Source organism: Salmo trutta, chromosome 1, assembly GCF_901001165.1.
Source record: "Salmo trutta chromosome 1, fSalTru1.1, whole genome shotgun sequence".
NCBI lineage: Eukaryota > Metazoa > Chordata > Actinopteri > Salmoniformes > Salmonidae > Salmo > Salmo trutta.
The window spans coordinates 15,518,799-15,534,340 of record NC_042957.1 but is presented as its reverse complement, the minus strand read 5'-3'; the positions used below and the strand labels follow the sequence as shown (position 1 = coordinate 15,534,340).

The window sequence follows — 15,542 nt, the reverse complement described above, 5'->3', positions numbered from 1 at the left end:
AGCATCACCAAAGCACCTCTGGAAAGAAAGCATTTTGGGGCGGCAGGTAGCCTAGTGGTTAGAGCGTTGGGACAGTAACCGAAAAGTTGCTAGATCGATTCCCCGAGCTGACAAGGTAAAAATCTGTTGTTCTGCCCCTGAACAAGGCAGTTAACCCACTGTTCCTAGGCTGTCATTGTAAATAATAATTTGTTCTTACCTGACTTGCCTAGTTAAACAAAGGTAAAATAAAAAATGTACTCAGAGGAAAAACCAAACCTTGTGGTTGAAATCTAGTTGAAAATGAAACTAGAGCTGTATACTAACTAGTCACTTTGGATTTGATGCAACATTGAGATAACAAGAAAACAATGTTGGCTCAACCACTGTGTCTGATGGTAATTTGCAGCACTTACAGTAGACGTCGACCCGTATGGACTTGATGGCCGGGGAGCCCAGGCCGTTCTCAGCCTTGCAGTAGTAGCGTCCCCCTTGGTGTCTCTGGATCTTGGTGATGTGCAGCGTCTCGTTAAACACACTCGAGTCCTGGAAGCGGTCAGACACACTGCCTGCTGTCTTGGTCCACCGGATCTGGTGGAGGAAATAGGACACATGCTTGTTTAGATGACTTAATTTGAGCCAGTTTGCTACAGCAGGAAAATAATCCTGCAGCAACAGAATTGTTTTATTATTATGTGGATGATAATTAATGGAGATTTTTGTAGGGGTTGATACATTTTCCATAAGGGAAAATCAAGTCTGAAATTTCAAAGTGGAAATTACAAACTTCAGAAGCCTTTTAAAAACCTCAAATATATAAAACCTCAAATATAGTACACATTTCCGTTAACCTCTTTCAGCCCTGGAAAGGTGAGTCTCTACTCTCTACCAATTTCATCTTCTCATTACAACCACATCTAATACACTGTCTGACTCTTCTTCTCCTCAAAGAAGATCTGATATCTCTATCTGTTAGAGTAAAACCCTCAATCACAACTGTCTTTCACTAACTGGTGCAACACCCTTAACCTTGTAGCAGGGGGTGGTAATGAAAGGTGAACTAGCGTTCAGTTCATTCCTCTGGTCTACAACATGGAGGTGTAATTGACCCTCCATCATCTTTGTCTCTCTCCCGTTCTCATTAAAGCCTGGACAGGTGGTGCAGGGTCATGCCCCGAGGCTGACAGAGACAGAACCACTGAACATGGGGGTTAATTCATCTCTTTTTTTTAAGCTACTGCTATATCACCCCAGAGATAGACTGGGTTTGCTAAGCGACAACATACCCACACGTGTAAGTACTGTATGTATGCACATAAGTGCTTACTAACACACACACAGACTGGTTTTGCCTCCACAGTCAACACATACAACATATCTCTGCTGTCTGTGTGAGCAGAGAGGGAGCAGAAGCACATTGGAATTCAATAGGAATGCATACGCTAGAGATATCGTCGTATCGGAGACTGCTAGAATCCCATTTGATGGAGATATCATGGAATGGAGATTGGGTGGTGTCGGAGAGATAGCTGTTCTGTTGTATTGGATGTGGGTCCTATCCCATGTTCAGCTTCCACTCTGGACTATGTCAAAGGGCTTTAGAGAGAGAGAGAGAGAGAGAGAGAGAGAGAGAGAGAGCTACGCAAAATATCATTATCACCTCCGTTTTGTTAGAGTCTGTTTGTTAGTGTGAAATCAAATGTTACTTGTCACATACGCCGAATACAACAAATGTAGACTTTTTACCCTGAAATGCTTATTTACGAGGTCTTTCCTAACAATTCAGAAATAAAAAGTACAAAAAATAGCACGAAATTTTTTTTCTAGAAAAGGAAATAGTAACACAATAACGAGGCTACAGTATTTGTGTGTGTCTGTGTGTGATGCATCAGAGTGGGGTTCAAACCCTAACATTCCATCTGTTGTCCAAGCTAGAGGCCAGAGTCAGAGAGAACAGACTTCAGATGAATGTAGCCATGGACTTTATTATTAGCCTGACAACAGTCCTTCTCTGGCCTCAGGCTATTGTTCACAGTGGGGGAAGAACAAACTAACTAGCCACAGTCTTTGTATGTTGGATAAACTAGCCTTAGTTTATATGTCACATTAAAAGGGAACTAAAACTCAGAGATCCTACCCACACGCGTTAAGCACAAGTTCAACAACATGCACTCTCCCCAGAAGTTATTAAATAAGTTATGAGTATAAATGAGAGAGTTCTCTGAATTCTCATTCCACCATCCTTTCTCCTTCTTCTCCTTTACTTCTCCTCCAGATACAGTACCATCATAAATACTAACAGAGACAGTGAGAGAGTGAGAAGAAAAGTGGGAGAGAGAGAAAGTCAGAGAGACTGAGACAGAGAGAGAGAGAGAGAGAGAGCTGGCTTCAGCACAATTCAGTATTCTACCAGCTTATATTCTCCCATTTATTTCCTCTCCTCTGCCTTTTGTGTAAAGAGCTTTTGAGTTCCAGCAAAGCACCAATATCAGTGTATTGTTCGAGGGCCACTAAGAAGTGTGTATTCAAATAGCATCCGTGGTTTTCAAAGGGAAAGTGGTACTGTTTGTTTCACATGACGGTATACCACATCATCTGACTTACTGAGAAGCTTTGAAAGTTTTTCCGGGAGCCCCACAGCCATTTTGCTCTACACTCTTTCTTTTAAACTTCCTTTGTGTGTGTGCTAGGGTTTGTCTGTCTGTCTGGGTGCTAGGGTATGTCTGTCTGTCTGGGTGCTAGGGTTTGTCTGTCTGTCTGGGTGCTAGGGAATGTCTGTCTGTCTGGGAGCTAGGGTATGTCTGTCTGTCTGGGTGCTAGGGTTTGTCTGTCTGTCTGGGTGCTAGGGAATGTCTGTCTGTCTGGGAGCTAGGGTATGTCTGTCTGTCTGGGTGCTAGGGTTTGTCTGTCTGTCTGGGTGCTAGGGAATGTCTGTCTGTCTGGGAGCTAGGGTATGTCTGTCTGTCTGGGTGCTAGGGTATGTCTGTCTGCCTGGGTGCTAGGGTATGTCTGTCTGTCTGGGTGCTAGGGTATGTCTGTCTGTCTGGTGGTTGGGTATGTCTGTCTGCCTGGGAGCTATGGTATGTCTGTCTGGGAGCTAGGGTATGTCTGTCTTTCTGGGAACTAGCGTATGTCTGTCTGCCTGGGTGCTAGGGTATGTCTGTCTGCCTGGGAGCTAGGGTATGTCTGTCTGCCTGGGAGCTAGGGTATGTCTGTCTGCCTGGGTGCTAAGGTATGTCTGTCTGCCTGGGTGCTAGGGTATGTCTCTGTCTGCCTGGGAGCTAGGGCATGTCTGTCTGCCTGGGTGCTAGGGTATGTCTGTCTGTCTGGGTGCTAGGGTATGTCTGTCTGTCTGTCTGGGTGCTAGGGTATGTCTCTGTCTGCCTGGGAGCTAGGGTACGTCTGTCTGTCTGGGTGCTAGGGTACGTCTATCTGTCTGGGTGCTAGGGTACGTCTGTCTGCCTGGGTGCTAGGGTATGTCTGTCTGCCTGGGTGCTAGGGTATGTCTGTCTGCCTGGGTGCTAGGGTATGTCTGTCTGTCTGGGAGCTAGGGTATGTCTGTCTGGGAGCTAGGGTATGTCTGTCTGTCTGTCTGGGTGCTAGGGCATGTCTGTCTGCCTGGGTGCTAGGGCATGTCTGTCTGCCTGGGTGCTAGGGTGTGTCTGTCTGTCTGGGTGCTAGGGTATGTCTGTCTGTCTGGAGTTAGGGTATGTCTGTCTGGGTGCTAGGGTATGTCTGTCTGTCTGGGTGCTAAGGTATGTCTGTCAGTCTGGGTGCTAGGGTATGTCTGTCTGCCTGGGTGCTAGGGTATGTCTGTCTGCCTGGGAGCTAGGGTATGTCTGTCTGTCTGGGTGCTAGGGTCTGTCTGCCTGGGGGCTAGGATATGTCTGTCTGTCTGGTGGTTGGGTATGTCTGTCTGCCTGGGTGCTAGGGTGTGTCTGTCTGGGAGCTAGGGTATGTCTGTCTGTCTGGGAACTAGGGTATGTCTGTCTACCTGGGTGCTAGGGTATGTCTGTCTGCCTGGGAGCTAGGGTATGTCTGTCTGCCTGGGAGCTAGGGTATGTCTGTCTGCCTGGGAGCTAGGGTATGTCTGTCTGCCTGGGTGCTAGGGTATGTCTGTCTGCCTGGGAGCTATGGTATGTCTGTCTGCCTAGGTGCTAGGGTATGTCTGTCTATCTGGGAGCTAGGGTATGTCTGTCTGTCTGGGTGCTAAGGTATGTCTGTCTGTCTGGGTGCTAAGGTATGTCTGTCTGTCTGGGTGCTAGGGTATGTCTGTCTGCCTGGGTGCTAGGGTATGTCTGTCTGCCTGGGTGCTAGGGTATGTCTGTCTGTCTGGTTCTAGGGTATGTCTGTCTGCCTGGGTGCTAGGGTATGTCTGTCTGTCTGGGTGCTAGGGTATGTCTGTCTGTCTGGGTGCTAGGGTATGTCTTTCTGTGTATATCCACCAGGGCATTGTGAGAGTAAGTCTGGGAGTACAGCTTGACCCTCTCTTCTCTTCTCTTCTTGCTCTAAGACAAGCATTGAAGATCTGAAAGGAATGAATGTGTATTTATCTTTATTATAATTCATGTAGCTCAGTCCAAGCATTGAAGATCTGAGAGGAATGAATGTGTATTTAGCGTTATTATAATACATGTAGCTCAGTCCAAGCTGAGTTTCAATTTCGCTGATACCCATGTAGCTCTTTCTAATAATGTAGAGGGCAGTGCTTAATGGTTAAGGGTTAAGGGCTGAGGATAGACTTTTACAGGCTGAAAGAATTCTTAGAAAAAAAATCTACATTTGCCTGATTGGAAAGTTGCTCTCCCAGCAGTGTTGGACAACACACAGTGACAGCTAGCAGCTAATGGTTATGTGTGCAGCGACAGTTTGTTGTGATGCTGGGGTTGTAAGTCGGAGCATGCGTCGTCAGTTGATCTCCCACGCTGCAACACTGTACCCGCCCCCATCTCTGTCCTAACTTTGGACTGTTACCATCTTTGAGCTCTCAAGGTTTCCGAAGGAAGTGGTCAGAGGTAAGAGGGCTCTAAAAAGCCAACTGTGGTGTAAAGTACTTAAGTAAAAATACTGTAAAGTAAGTTGTTTTTTGGGGTATCTGTACTTTACTATTCAAATGTTTGACAACTTTTACTTTTACTCCACTAAAATAAAAATGTACGTTTAACCCCATTTTCGTGGTATCCAATTGGTAGTTACAGTCCTGTCTCATTGCTGCAACTCCCGTACAAACTCAGGAGAGGTGAATGGGACAAGGACATCCCTGCCAGCCTAACGACGCTGGGCCAATTGTGTGACACCCCATGGGTCTCCCGGTCGCGGCCGGCTGCGACAAAGCCTGGACTCGAACTCAGAATCTCTAGAGGCACAGCTAGCACGGCAGTGCCTTGGACCACTGCGCCACTCGGGAGGCCCTGTAAAGATGTACTTTTTACTCCCATACATATTCCCTGACACCAAAAAGTACTCGTTAGATTTAGAATGCTCAGGCAGGACAAAAGTTGTGTCCAATTCATGCACCTTCATCTACATTCCCACTGCCTCTGATCTGACGGATTATACACAAACACTGCATTTCTAAATTATGTTTGAGTGTTGAAGTGTGCCCGTCTGTCCGTACATTTTAAAAACAAGAAAATTGTACGGTCTGGTTTGCTTAATATAAGGAATTGATGTATAGCATTTACTTTTACTCAAGTATGACAATTGAGTACTTTTTCTACTACTGTTGTCACGCCCTGACCTTAGAGAGCCATTTTATTTCTCTATTTGGGTAGGTCAGGGTGTGATGTGGGGTGGGCATTCTATGTTATCTATTTCTTTGTTTTGGCCGAGTAGGGTTCCCAATCAGAGGCAGCTGTCTATCGTTGTCTCTGATTGGGAATCATACTTAGGTAGCCTTTTCCCACCTGTGTTGGTGGGTAGTTGTTTTGTATTCTGTACCTGACAGAACTCTGTGCTTTTCGTTTAGTGCTATTTTTGTTCGAGTGTTTCATTGAATAATAAAAATCATGAACACTTACCACGCTGCACTTTGGTTCACTCCTTCAACTTCCGACAACAACCGTTACAAACTTTTAGACATGTATTATTTTATTGGGTAACTTTTACTTAAGGCATTTTCTATTAAGGTATCTTTACTTTTACTCTATTATAACAATTGAGTACCTTTTCCACCACTGGTGGCCAAGTATGACAATAGAATGGCAAGAGAAAAACAGACATGGGTAAGTATCACAGACTGACTGATTTCCAATGTCTTTTCAACCCAAAATACTTATTTTCAATATCTTTGCTCATAGGGAATACTGTTCAGTTCAACTAAGATTGAAAGGTCTGAATCACAAAATTAACAGGTACCAAATCATAAACAACAGAAGACGAATATCCCAACCATTAAACTATTCAACCATCGAACAATCCAACTATCCAACCATCCAACCACACAACCATCCAAGTGGCTGTACCATAGCCCAGGGAGAATGGGGGTGTCTAGGATCACACTCCACACTCCAGGCCACAACTAACCCCTGGATAAACTACAATATCTTTAGCTATATCCTCCCATGAGTTTACAATACTGGGGGCAGCTATACCCAATCTTCCCACTCTAGGGCACCAGCTACAGTAGCTATATTCTTATACAGCCTTTGGCCCCCTGACACAGATGCTAGCCTGCTAGACCATAGCCTGCTTGACACTCATGGCTGTATACGGCAAATTTAAACCACCTGACCCTCTTACCCACCTGTCTGAACTTGACTCAGCAGATAATTGAAACAAAAATGGGTGGTGTTGGGTGTTTACTCTGTGGTGTAGCTGGCGTGATGGTGTGTTTGAGTGTGTGTGTGTGTGTGGGAGGGGGGGATTACTGTCTCTCTTTCTCTCTGTGTGTGTGTGTGTGTGCTCAGTGGTGTTGCTGGCATAGTCAGACTGTGTCCTCAAACACAGTGTGAGCATACAGACTGGAGGCAGGCCAGAGTCCAGGTCAGAAGATACCTCAGGGGAGAGAGAAAGATGGCTCTATCATGGGAATTACATCTCATAGTGGCTGTCACTCCATCCATTATTTCACAGGTGCTGAGTGAAAACAGTCCAATCTATTACCTGTCTCTGTCAGATTGTAATGTTTTGGTGAACCCCAAAAAAGTTGTGCTAAATCCTTTTACACACTTATAATATGGTGAATGCCATTCGATAAACAATTTAACATTGACTTAAATCTTCAACATAACTTAGATTCCAGTGGGTATGGTTGCTATGTAAATATTGCTTGGCTACCCAGACTCATTGCTCCAGCCAAACGCCACACCACGCCCATGAACGTTTCTTCTACGACCCCTCTAGAATGCGAACACATTCGGACCATCTGATTGGTCCCAGAAACTAACGGGTAGGGCCAGAACACATGTGGGTGAAGCAGCGTTTTCGAAGTACATAATTAGCTTTGATACTCTGATTGGTTAGAGACGATCCAGTCACTGATGACTTTCACCACAAACGACGTCATCACAAACGACTTTCAATGATGGCAGATTCAGACTGAGATGTAGCTAACGATAGAGCAGTGGAAGAATTCGGTGTGAGTAGTCGGCCAAATGTACATTGCTGCCGAATTGAATGTTGCTTATAATGAATAGGCTTATAATTGCATCTCTTTGGAGTACATTGGGTACTTCCAGGCTTTGTTTCTAATAGCAAGACCTTGCAACTGATGCTCAGAGGGTTGATCCTCTATGAACAAATACACATTGTTCTTCTGCATTATCACTGTTCACCTACATAGTGTGGAATATGTGAATGTAAGAATGAAAGCTTCTGTACGTGAGAGAGCCAGTAAAATTGCCTGGTGCGTCCCAAATGGAACGTGATTTCCTACATAGTGCAGTGCTTTTGACCAGAGCCCAATTGGCCCTGGTCAAAAGTAGTGCACTATAAAGTGAATAGGGTGCTGTTTGGGACACAACCCATGTTGTGCCCTCTTCACAATAAAAGCCAACATGCTGTATGGTACAGAATGTCACCAAGGAGAATGTTCTATTAATCTTCCAATCTAACATTCCTTTTAGTGTGTGTGTGTGTGTGTGTGTGTGTGTGTGTGTGTGTGTGTGTGTGTGTGTGTGTGTGTGTGTAAGATTTTATTATTTGTCTCTATTTTCCTGAAGGGGAAGGTGGGCGCGGGATGGAGAACCCCACGCTGTGAGAAAGTGGACATCTGGTTGGACGAGAGCCACAGTCTCCATCAGTGGGGGGTCTGAGGGGGATGTTGATCATTTAAAGAGCGTTGCATGTTGATAGACATGAAAATAATGAAACGCTGGTGAAATTGGTAACAATGGCCCTGTTTAGGTCACAGTTGGCTTGCTCACTTTGTGCGGCGCTGATGCTATAACTGTCTCACACGTCTCAGTCAGGGTACTACCAAGGGAGCTGCTTGTTCTTACTTAGGGAGAAGGACAAGAAAACTGGGCACACATGTTGAATCAATGTTGTTTCCACATAATTTCAATAAAATGACGTTGTATAAATGTGGAATAGAAGTTTATTTGTGCCCAGTGTGAGGTATGTCTGGTAATGGGGATGTCTTTAGGTGTACGATAATGATAAAATACTACACATGACTTTATAGAGATTACCTCCACAATGACAATTCAACTCCAATGTCATGTGAGGTCAATATGGATCAGTGGCTTTGTGGATATTGGTAGCAACACCAAAGTTGCGGGTTCAACTCCACATACAATATAAAAGTATATGTGTGTTAACTAAGTTGCTTTTTATAATGCTGCTAACTTTAAGAAGAATATAAGAATACTTTCCTTTCAGATAGCAGACATTCCTTGTTTTGCTTTCAATCCCACCCATGCACCATTGGTCATTTCAAAAATGTCATGACAAGTGTTCCCCTTCCTCCTAATCAAAACTTTATCTTTCTTCTCTTTCTTTTCTATATACTATAACCTTTGGTAATAGTAATTGCCTACTCAGGGTCACGGATCTGCTCCTCTCTTGGGGGAGGAAAGAGTTAAGTCAAATTAGCATGCAGTAGAACAAACGAACTTTGAAAAAGAGGAAAAAAAGGAGGAAAAACCATGCAGTGGCTAAGACTATGAACTCGCTGGGAAGATTTAATTATAATGAAAAGATTAACGTTATTATTCACTTACAACTCTATATTTGATTAGAGCGGACACACCTTATGTTTTACCAACAGCCTTAGGACTAGCACACCAGTACCAACTACCCCCAAATAACCCCCTCTTCTTCTTATCTACTCTTTAGTCCCTACAACCCCCCTAACCCTCCGTACCACCCTCTACCACCCCAGAACCACCTGAGACCCAGGCTGCTCCATCCCTAAGCCCAGAGTGACAGCCCTGTTCCTCCCCTGCCATGGGATCTGACTGGGGCTCATAAGGACTCACTTTCAAAGGAAATCCTGCCTCTCCTGCTACTGCCATGTAGCCCTTTGATCTCTCTCTCTCTCTCTCCCCATCTTTCTCTCTCTACCTCTCTGTTGTTATCCTTCTCTATCGCTCTCCCTCCTTCTCTCTCTCTCTCACACTTTTATCACACATTTTAATTAACAGGATAGAGGATAGAAGTCAAAGCAGGGGAAATAACAAGTTGTCACTACGGATGAGAGCAGAAGATGAATCGCGAGTCAGTGTTTCACTAATTTAAGTGGCCCTCACCTTTTCAATGGGAATTAAAAAATCAATAGCCTTCTCTGCATCCGAATGAACAGGACAGGACGTGTACAAATGAATGCTAAATATATCGATCAAAGGGGAATTAAATATTAATTAATGTAAATGGCGGACAATCCCGTCCCTAGATATCGCCGAGTCCCATTTAATTTGTCTAATCGAGCAAATTGGATACAATGTTGGACAAGTGTACTACTTACCAGAAAAGGTAATACATTATTGTCAAGTCTTAGCCGCACCGTTGCAGAGCTGACAGGATTTTCTGTTTTACATGATAGAGAATAATGTCTGTTCTACATACATTTATGTCCGAATGTTCTGTAATATAATATCATCTGAACTAGCCCCTTGAAGACTCATCGTGGGTGAGAATAAGCATTTGATTGAAACTGTCAAGAACCAATCAAAAGTAGTTTGCCCTGGGGGCTCAACACTTAAATTGGTTGGAATCTCAGAGCTTAATTAAACGCAGAGCATGGATGAAAAGATCCTTGTTAGGATGCTGAGGACCCACTCTGCTCTCTCCTCCTGCATTCACAACACACATCAACATGTTTCCTGTCTTTATTTATTAATTTATTTACTTGTCTTGTGATGTTGACTAGGCAGACATGGTTTCTGTTTTGTCTTCACAATTCTCATTAGATCTGCCAGCTTTTAATTATGAATATGCAGGTGCACAGTACAATACGGCGCAGCAATAATTGGGGGATTACATTTATAAGCCGGTTCAGTGGGGAGACGCGTGGAGTGAGAGCTCTGTGGCGCTGATACAGAATCTAATACAGCCCAGACCTAGCTAAGCATATGTAAGGGATAATCAAAGAGGGGCTATGAGCTCTATGGAAAATAATGAACGATGTGGAAGGTATGTTCCACAATGAGCTACCGGAGTGGAAATGACCTTCCACAAAGTTGCATTATTTTCCAGAGAACGCATGAAGCCCCGAACTGATTATCCCTTTAAAACCATGGCTATAATTGAACACATTTGCCACTAGAAATGTATTCATTTGCCGGTAGAAATGTATTCAACATCTACTGAAGTAGCTAGCAAGTTTACTAGATACTGTAGCTACAGTAGTTGCTGTTGTAACCAAAACAGACAGACTTGCTAGTTTAGCTAGACAAACCATCAGGCCTAGCTTGCTATTATGAAAATTTAAATCAACAATACCAATACTGTTTCCAAATAGACATTTGTTTTCAAAAGCAGCTCAAACAAAACGTGTGAAAATGAACTATAGCCATTGAATTCTACCGTGCAAATATACTGTGCGTTATAAGGAAACAATGCATGCTCTGGAATGCCCTTTAAGCCAATCAGAAAGGAGTATTCAACAATGCTATGGCATAAATAATATTTTAAACTGGGTGGTTCAAACCCTGAATGCTGATTGGCTGACAGCCGTGGTTTATCAGACCGTACACCACAGGTATGACAAAACATTTATTTTTACTGCTCTAATTACTTTGGTAACCAGTTTAAAATAGCAATAAGACACCTCAGGGGTTTGTGATATATGGCCAATATACCATGGCTAAGGGCTGTATCCAGCACAGCCCTTAGCCGTGGTATATTGGCCCTAAAACACACCCCCTCTGGCCTTATTGCTTAATTATTCAATGATACCATACAACAGTATCTATTGCTAGACTAGAGTTTAGCCCCTAGCTATAGTTGATCAGTGGTTGCACATCTAACTAGCTGGAATGAAGCAAGGGTATGAATAGTAGAAATGTTTATATTTCTGTTTACGGTTTACAGCAGGTCTCCAGATACCCAAAACTGCCTGACCAGCCTGATAGGGTGTCCAGCTTACATCTGTGCAAATCCGTGTGTGTCCAGCAATGGATTGAAACATCCAACCGTGCCTCAAGTGTTGTGCTGAAGATTCACCACATACCCAAAGCGTTGTGGGGTCCTGTCCTGAAACAACCCTTGGCTTAGATCCTAACCTCTATACACTTCTGGAGATCTGAGTTTTGGCCCATTCCTCCTGACAGAGCTGGTGTTACTGAGTCAGGTTTGTAGGCCTCCTTGCTCGCACACAGTTTTTCAGTTCTACCCACCTTTTCTATAGGATTGAGGTCAGGGCTTTGTGATGGCCACTCCAATATCTTGACTTTGTTGTCCATAAGCCATTTTGCCACAACTTTGGAAGTATGGTTGGGGTCATTGTCCATTTGGAAGACCCATTTGCGAACAGGCTTTAACTTCCTGACTGATGACTTGAGATATTGCTTCAATATAGTCACATAATTTTCCTACCTCATGATGCCATCTATTTTGTGAAGTGCACCAGTCCCTCCCACACAACATAATGCTGCCACCCCCGTGCTTCACGGTTGGGATGGTGTTCTTTGGCTTGCAAGCCTCCCCCTTTTTCCTCCAGACATAACGATGGTCATTATGGCCAAACAGTTATATTTTTGTTTCAACAGACCATGTGCAGTTACAAACCATAGTCTGGCTTTTTTTATGGCGGTTTTGGAGCAGTGGCTTCTTCCTTGCTGAGCGGCCTTTCAGGTTATGTCGATATAGGACTCGCTTTACTGTGGATATAGATACTATTATACCTGTTTCCTCCAGCATCTTCACAAGGTCCATTGCTGTTGTTCTGAGATTGATTTGCACTTTTCGCACCAAAGTACATTCATCTCTAGGAGACAGAATGCGTCTCCTTCCTGAGCGGTATGACGGCTACGTGGTCCTGTCATGCACAAAGTAGATGTCCTAACCGACTTGCCAAAACTATAGTTTGTTAACAAGAAATGCGTAAAGTGGTTGAAAAACGAGTTTTAATGACTCCAACCTAAGTGTATATAAACTTCTGATTTCAACTGTATATTTATTGATAAACTTTTCTAATATTAAGCACATTGAGTACAGGAGTACCTGGTTGGCATGAAAACGAACCACGGAAAAGTGTTCTTGTCACATATACTCTCTCTCCGGCGCTGTAGGTCACCATGCTGCTCATTATTACGTACACCTGTCACCATTGTTACGCACACCAGCGCTTCATCAGACTCACCTGGACCTCATCACCTTCCTGATTACCTTCCCTATATCTGTCACTCCCTTTGGTTCCTTCTCCAGGCGTTATTGTTTCTGTTTCCTGTCTGTACCCTGCTCGTGTTACTTGTTTTGTTTTGTCCGTGTTCGTTTATTTATTAAATTATTCACTCCCTCTACTTGCTTCCCGACTCCCAAGGTACACATTACAGAATAACGCCTCACCAATGGGGAGCATCAGGGGTGACGTCGGGTGCCGCTGCCGGAGCAACCGAGGATGCCTTAGCCGGTTCGTCAGCCTTCTATGCCTCAGCCATAACGTCAGGTTCACAAGACTCGGTTGGCCTGTTGCCGAGTCTATCGAGGATGCCTCAGCTAGCTCGTCAGGCTTCCATGCCTTAGCCGGCTCATCAGGTTCCCACGCCTCAGCCGGCTCGTCAGGTTCCTGCGCCTCAACAGAGGCGACTGGTCCACTCCTGTTCCCCGGGATCATCCCTTTGGTCGGTGTTCTGCGGCTGGGGCCGCATGTCAGAAAGGGGGTACTGTCACGTATACTTCGTCTCCAGCGCTCTAGGTCACCAACTCATTATTACGCACACCTGTCACCATCGTTATGTGCACCAGCGCCTCATCAGACTCACCTGGACTTCATCACCTTCCTGATTACCGTCCCTATATCTGTCACTCCCTTTGGTTCCTTCCACAGGCGTTATTGTTTCTGTTTCTTGTCATGGTTTGCACAGAAGGACAAGTTGACCAATATAATTGATCAACTTTTGTACTATGGGGGATAGTAGATTGACATAGGCTAGTGATTTTGCTGATTGTTAGGTCCACTCATCTTGTTGGCTGATAAAAGTAGACTAAATGTGGACAGTTCTAACATCTTCAATATGCACCTCAGAATTCTGTAAGTGGGACGCGCGCAGTTGCATCCCTGATGTGTCTGTCTTCATTCACTTGTAGCCTACTTCTTAGCTGAAATGTCTGTGAGAAGGACCCAATCACGTGACAGGAATTGGCTAATAAGAATGTAGATATCTGACAGAGCCATGTGAGGGAGAGGTGCTTCACAGCATGTCAGCTGGGAGAAGGGAATTATAATGATTATATTCAGCCCAAGGGCACAACGGTCACTTTGGCCGCAATAGAAATGGATTTTATTTAGTTGCATTGCTGCCACACAAGGGGGATGTTCCCGAGAAATTCGAGGCCTGGGGAGAACATTATCAAGTGCGTGTCAAATTGTGAATGAAAGACTGATGATGTGTGTACAGCTTGCACAAGAAACAAATCAAAGCTCATGCCTTTCATGCGACTTTTTTCAAATAATCAGAGTCCCATCATGCAGCCCTAGAATGTACAAAAAATCCAAACATATAGCCCAAAGCTTGTATCACAACTAAAGTTGCATAAATAAATCTAAATTAAGCATAGAGAAGAACAAGTTTCTTTGTTAACCGCTCAACACAGACAAGCCTCATGTTTGCACTTCCTTTGAAATGTTTAGGGAAAAAATATAATTTCTAATTTATTAAGCTTTGATCAATTGTATTCTTAATACTATGACACAAATCTTGTCTGCTAAATGAACTAGTGTAGCCCACAGCCATATGGCGTAGCCACATCAGGACCTAACATAAGGACAACTAAGAGTATATGCTATTCTGTTCTTCTTAAAACTACATTTTCTTCATATCATGTTTCTTTAGACCTATCTAAAATAAATAATGGATTCATTGTGATGGTTTAGTCAATATTACATGGATTTACTACACTTTTTAAAATGTAGATGTTCCAAAGGTCTGCATCAGTGGCTTGTAGGCTATGTTTGGAATCCAGGAGAAGCTAAACGTCCTTATGTTAATTAACGGTCAATTACCGTGAGACCGGCAGTTATATGCTTGACAATCACCAGCTGACATTGCATGACTGCCACAGCCCTACCCTATCCATCGGTTTTTGAATTTTTGATGCTACCTGACTGTCTAGCTTTCCTTTTGGTGATTATTAGCGAGTTGACACAGTCAAGAAACTCTATGAATGTAGGTCCATTATCATGTATGTACAGTTTAAATTTGGTTTAGTTATTTGAAAGTATATTGAATTGGTCAATATTTCAATATACTCAAACCACGTGCCAGGTAAGGCGGTCTTATGTTTGACATCCCTGGGCTAGACTCTGGAGGGTAGGGGCTAGGGGTTGTTTCTGGACAGGCCATGGGTATTATGGTAGCTCAGTCACTCACTCTTTCACTAACCACTCTCACTCACTCACTCACTCTTGTACTGTCTAAAAATGTTAATAGCTGTCAAACACTTGCTTCTTCTGTCCTTGGGAAAATCTCAATTGCATTTCCTTGATTCGTCACATCCTCTCTGCTCGTCTCCTCTACCTCATTGGTCTGATCCAATGGGTTTTGAGAAAGAGGCGAGGATATGAGGATTCAAGGAATTGCAATTGAGATTCTCCCCTAGTTTCCTCCATTCCTCACCTTCCTCTCGAAGCACATTGGGGTAGAAGAGTGAAGGTTTCTCCCCTTGGGATCCAATGCACTTTCAAAGAGAGGCAAGGAGTGGAGGAAATAAGGACAGAGGAAGCAAGTATTTGACAGCTAGTTGTTTATCTATTCCATTCTTCAGGAATGTTTAGCATGGCTATAAATTATATAGAAGTTGGCAAAAGCACAAACAGAATACTAGGCATGACAAAGAAATATGCAGTGTCCAATTTTCATGTGACATTTTGAATGACATGTAAATGTTTTGTTGTTGCTAGGTGGAGTTATGGTGTCATTGTGCCTATTTAGACTTGTATTCCTGTAACTACACATGTG

General features: G+C 43.7%; 1 protein-coding gene across 2 annotated transcripts in view; it reads right to left on the bottom strand.

The window, feature by feature from the left end:
* LOC115169440 (MAM domain-containing glycosylphosphatidylinositol anchor protein 2) overlaps window positions 1–15,542 on the bottom strand; it is a 345,934-nt gene that overhangs the window by 198,182 nt on the left and 132,210 nt on the right. For both annotated transcript variants that reach the window (XM_029725099.1, XM_029725179.1), the window contains exon 3: window positions 396–570. In XM_029725099.1, the coding sequence (XP_029580959.1) occupies window positions 396–570 (175 nt within the window). The remainder of the gene's footprint in view (window positions 1–395; window positions 571–15,542) is intronic.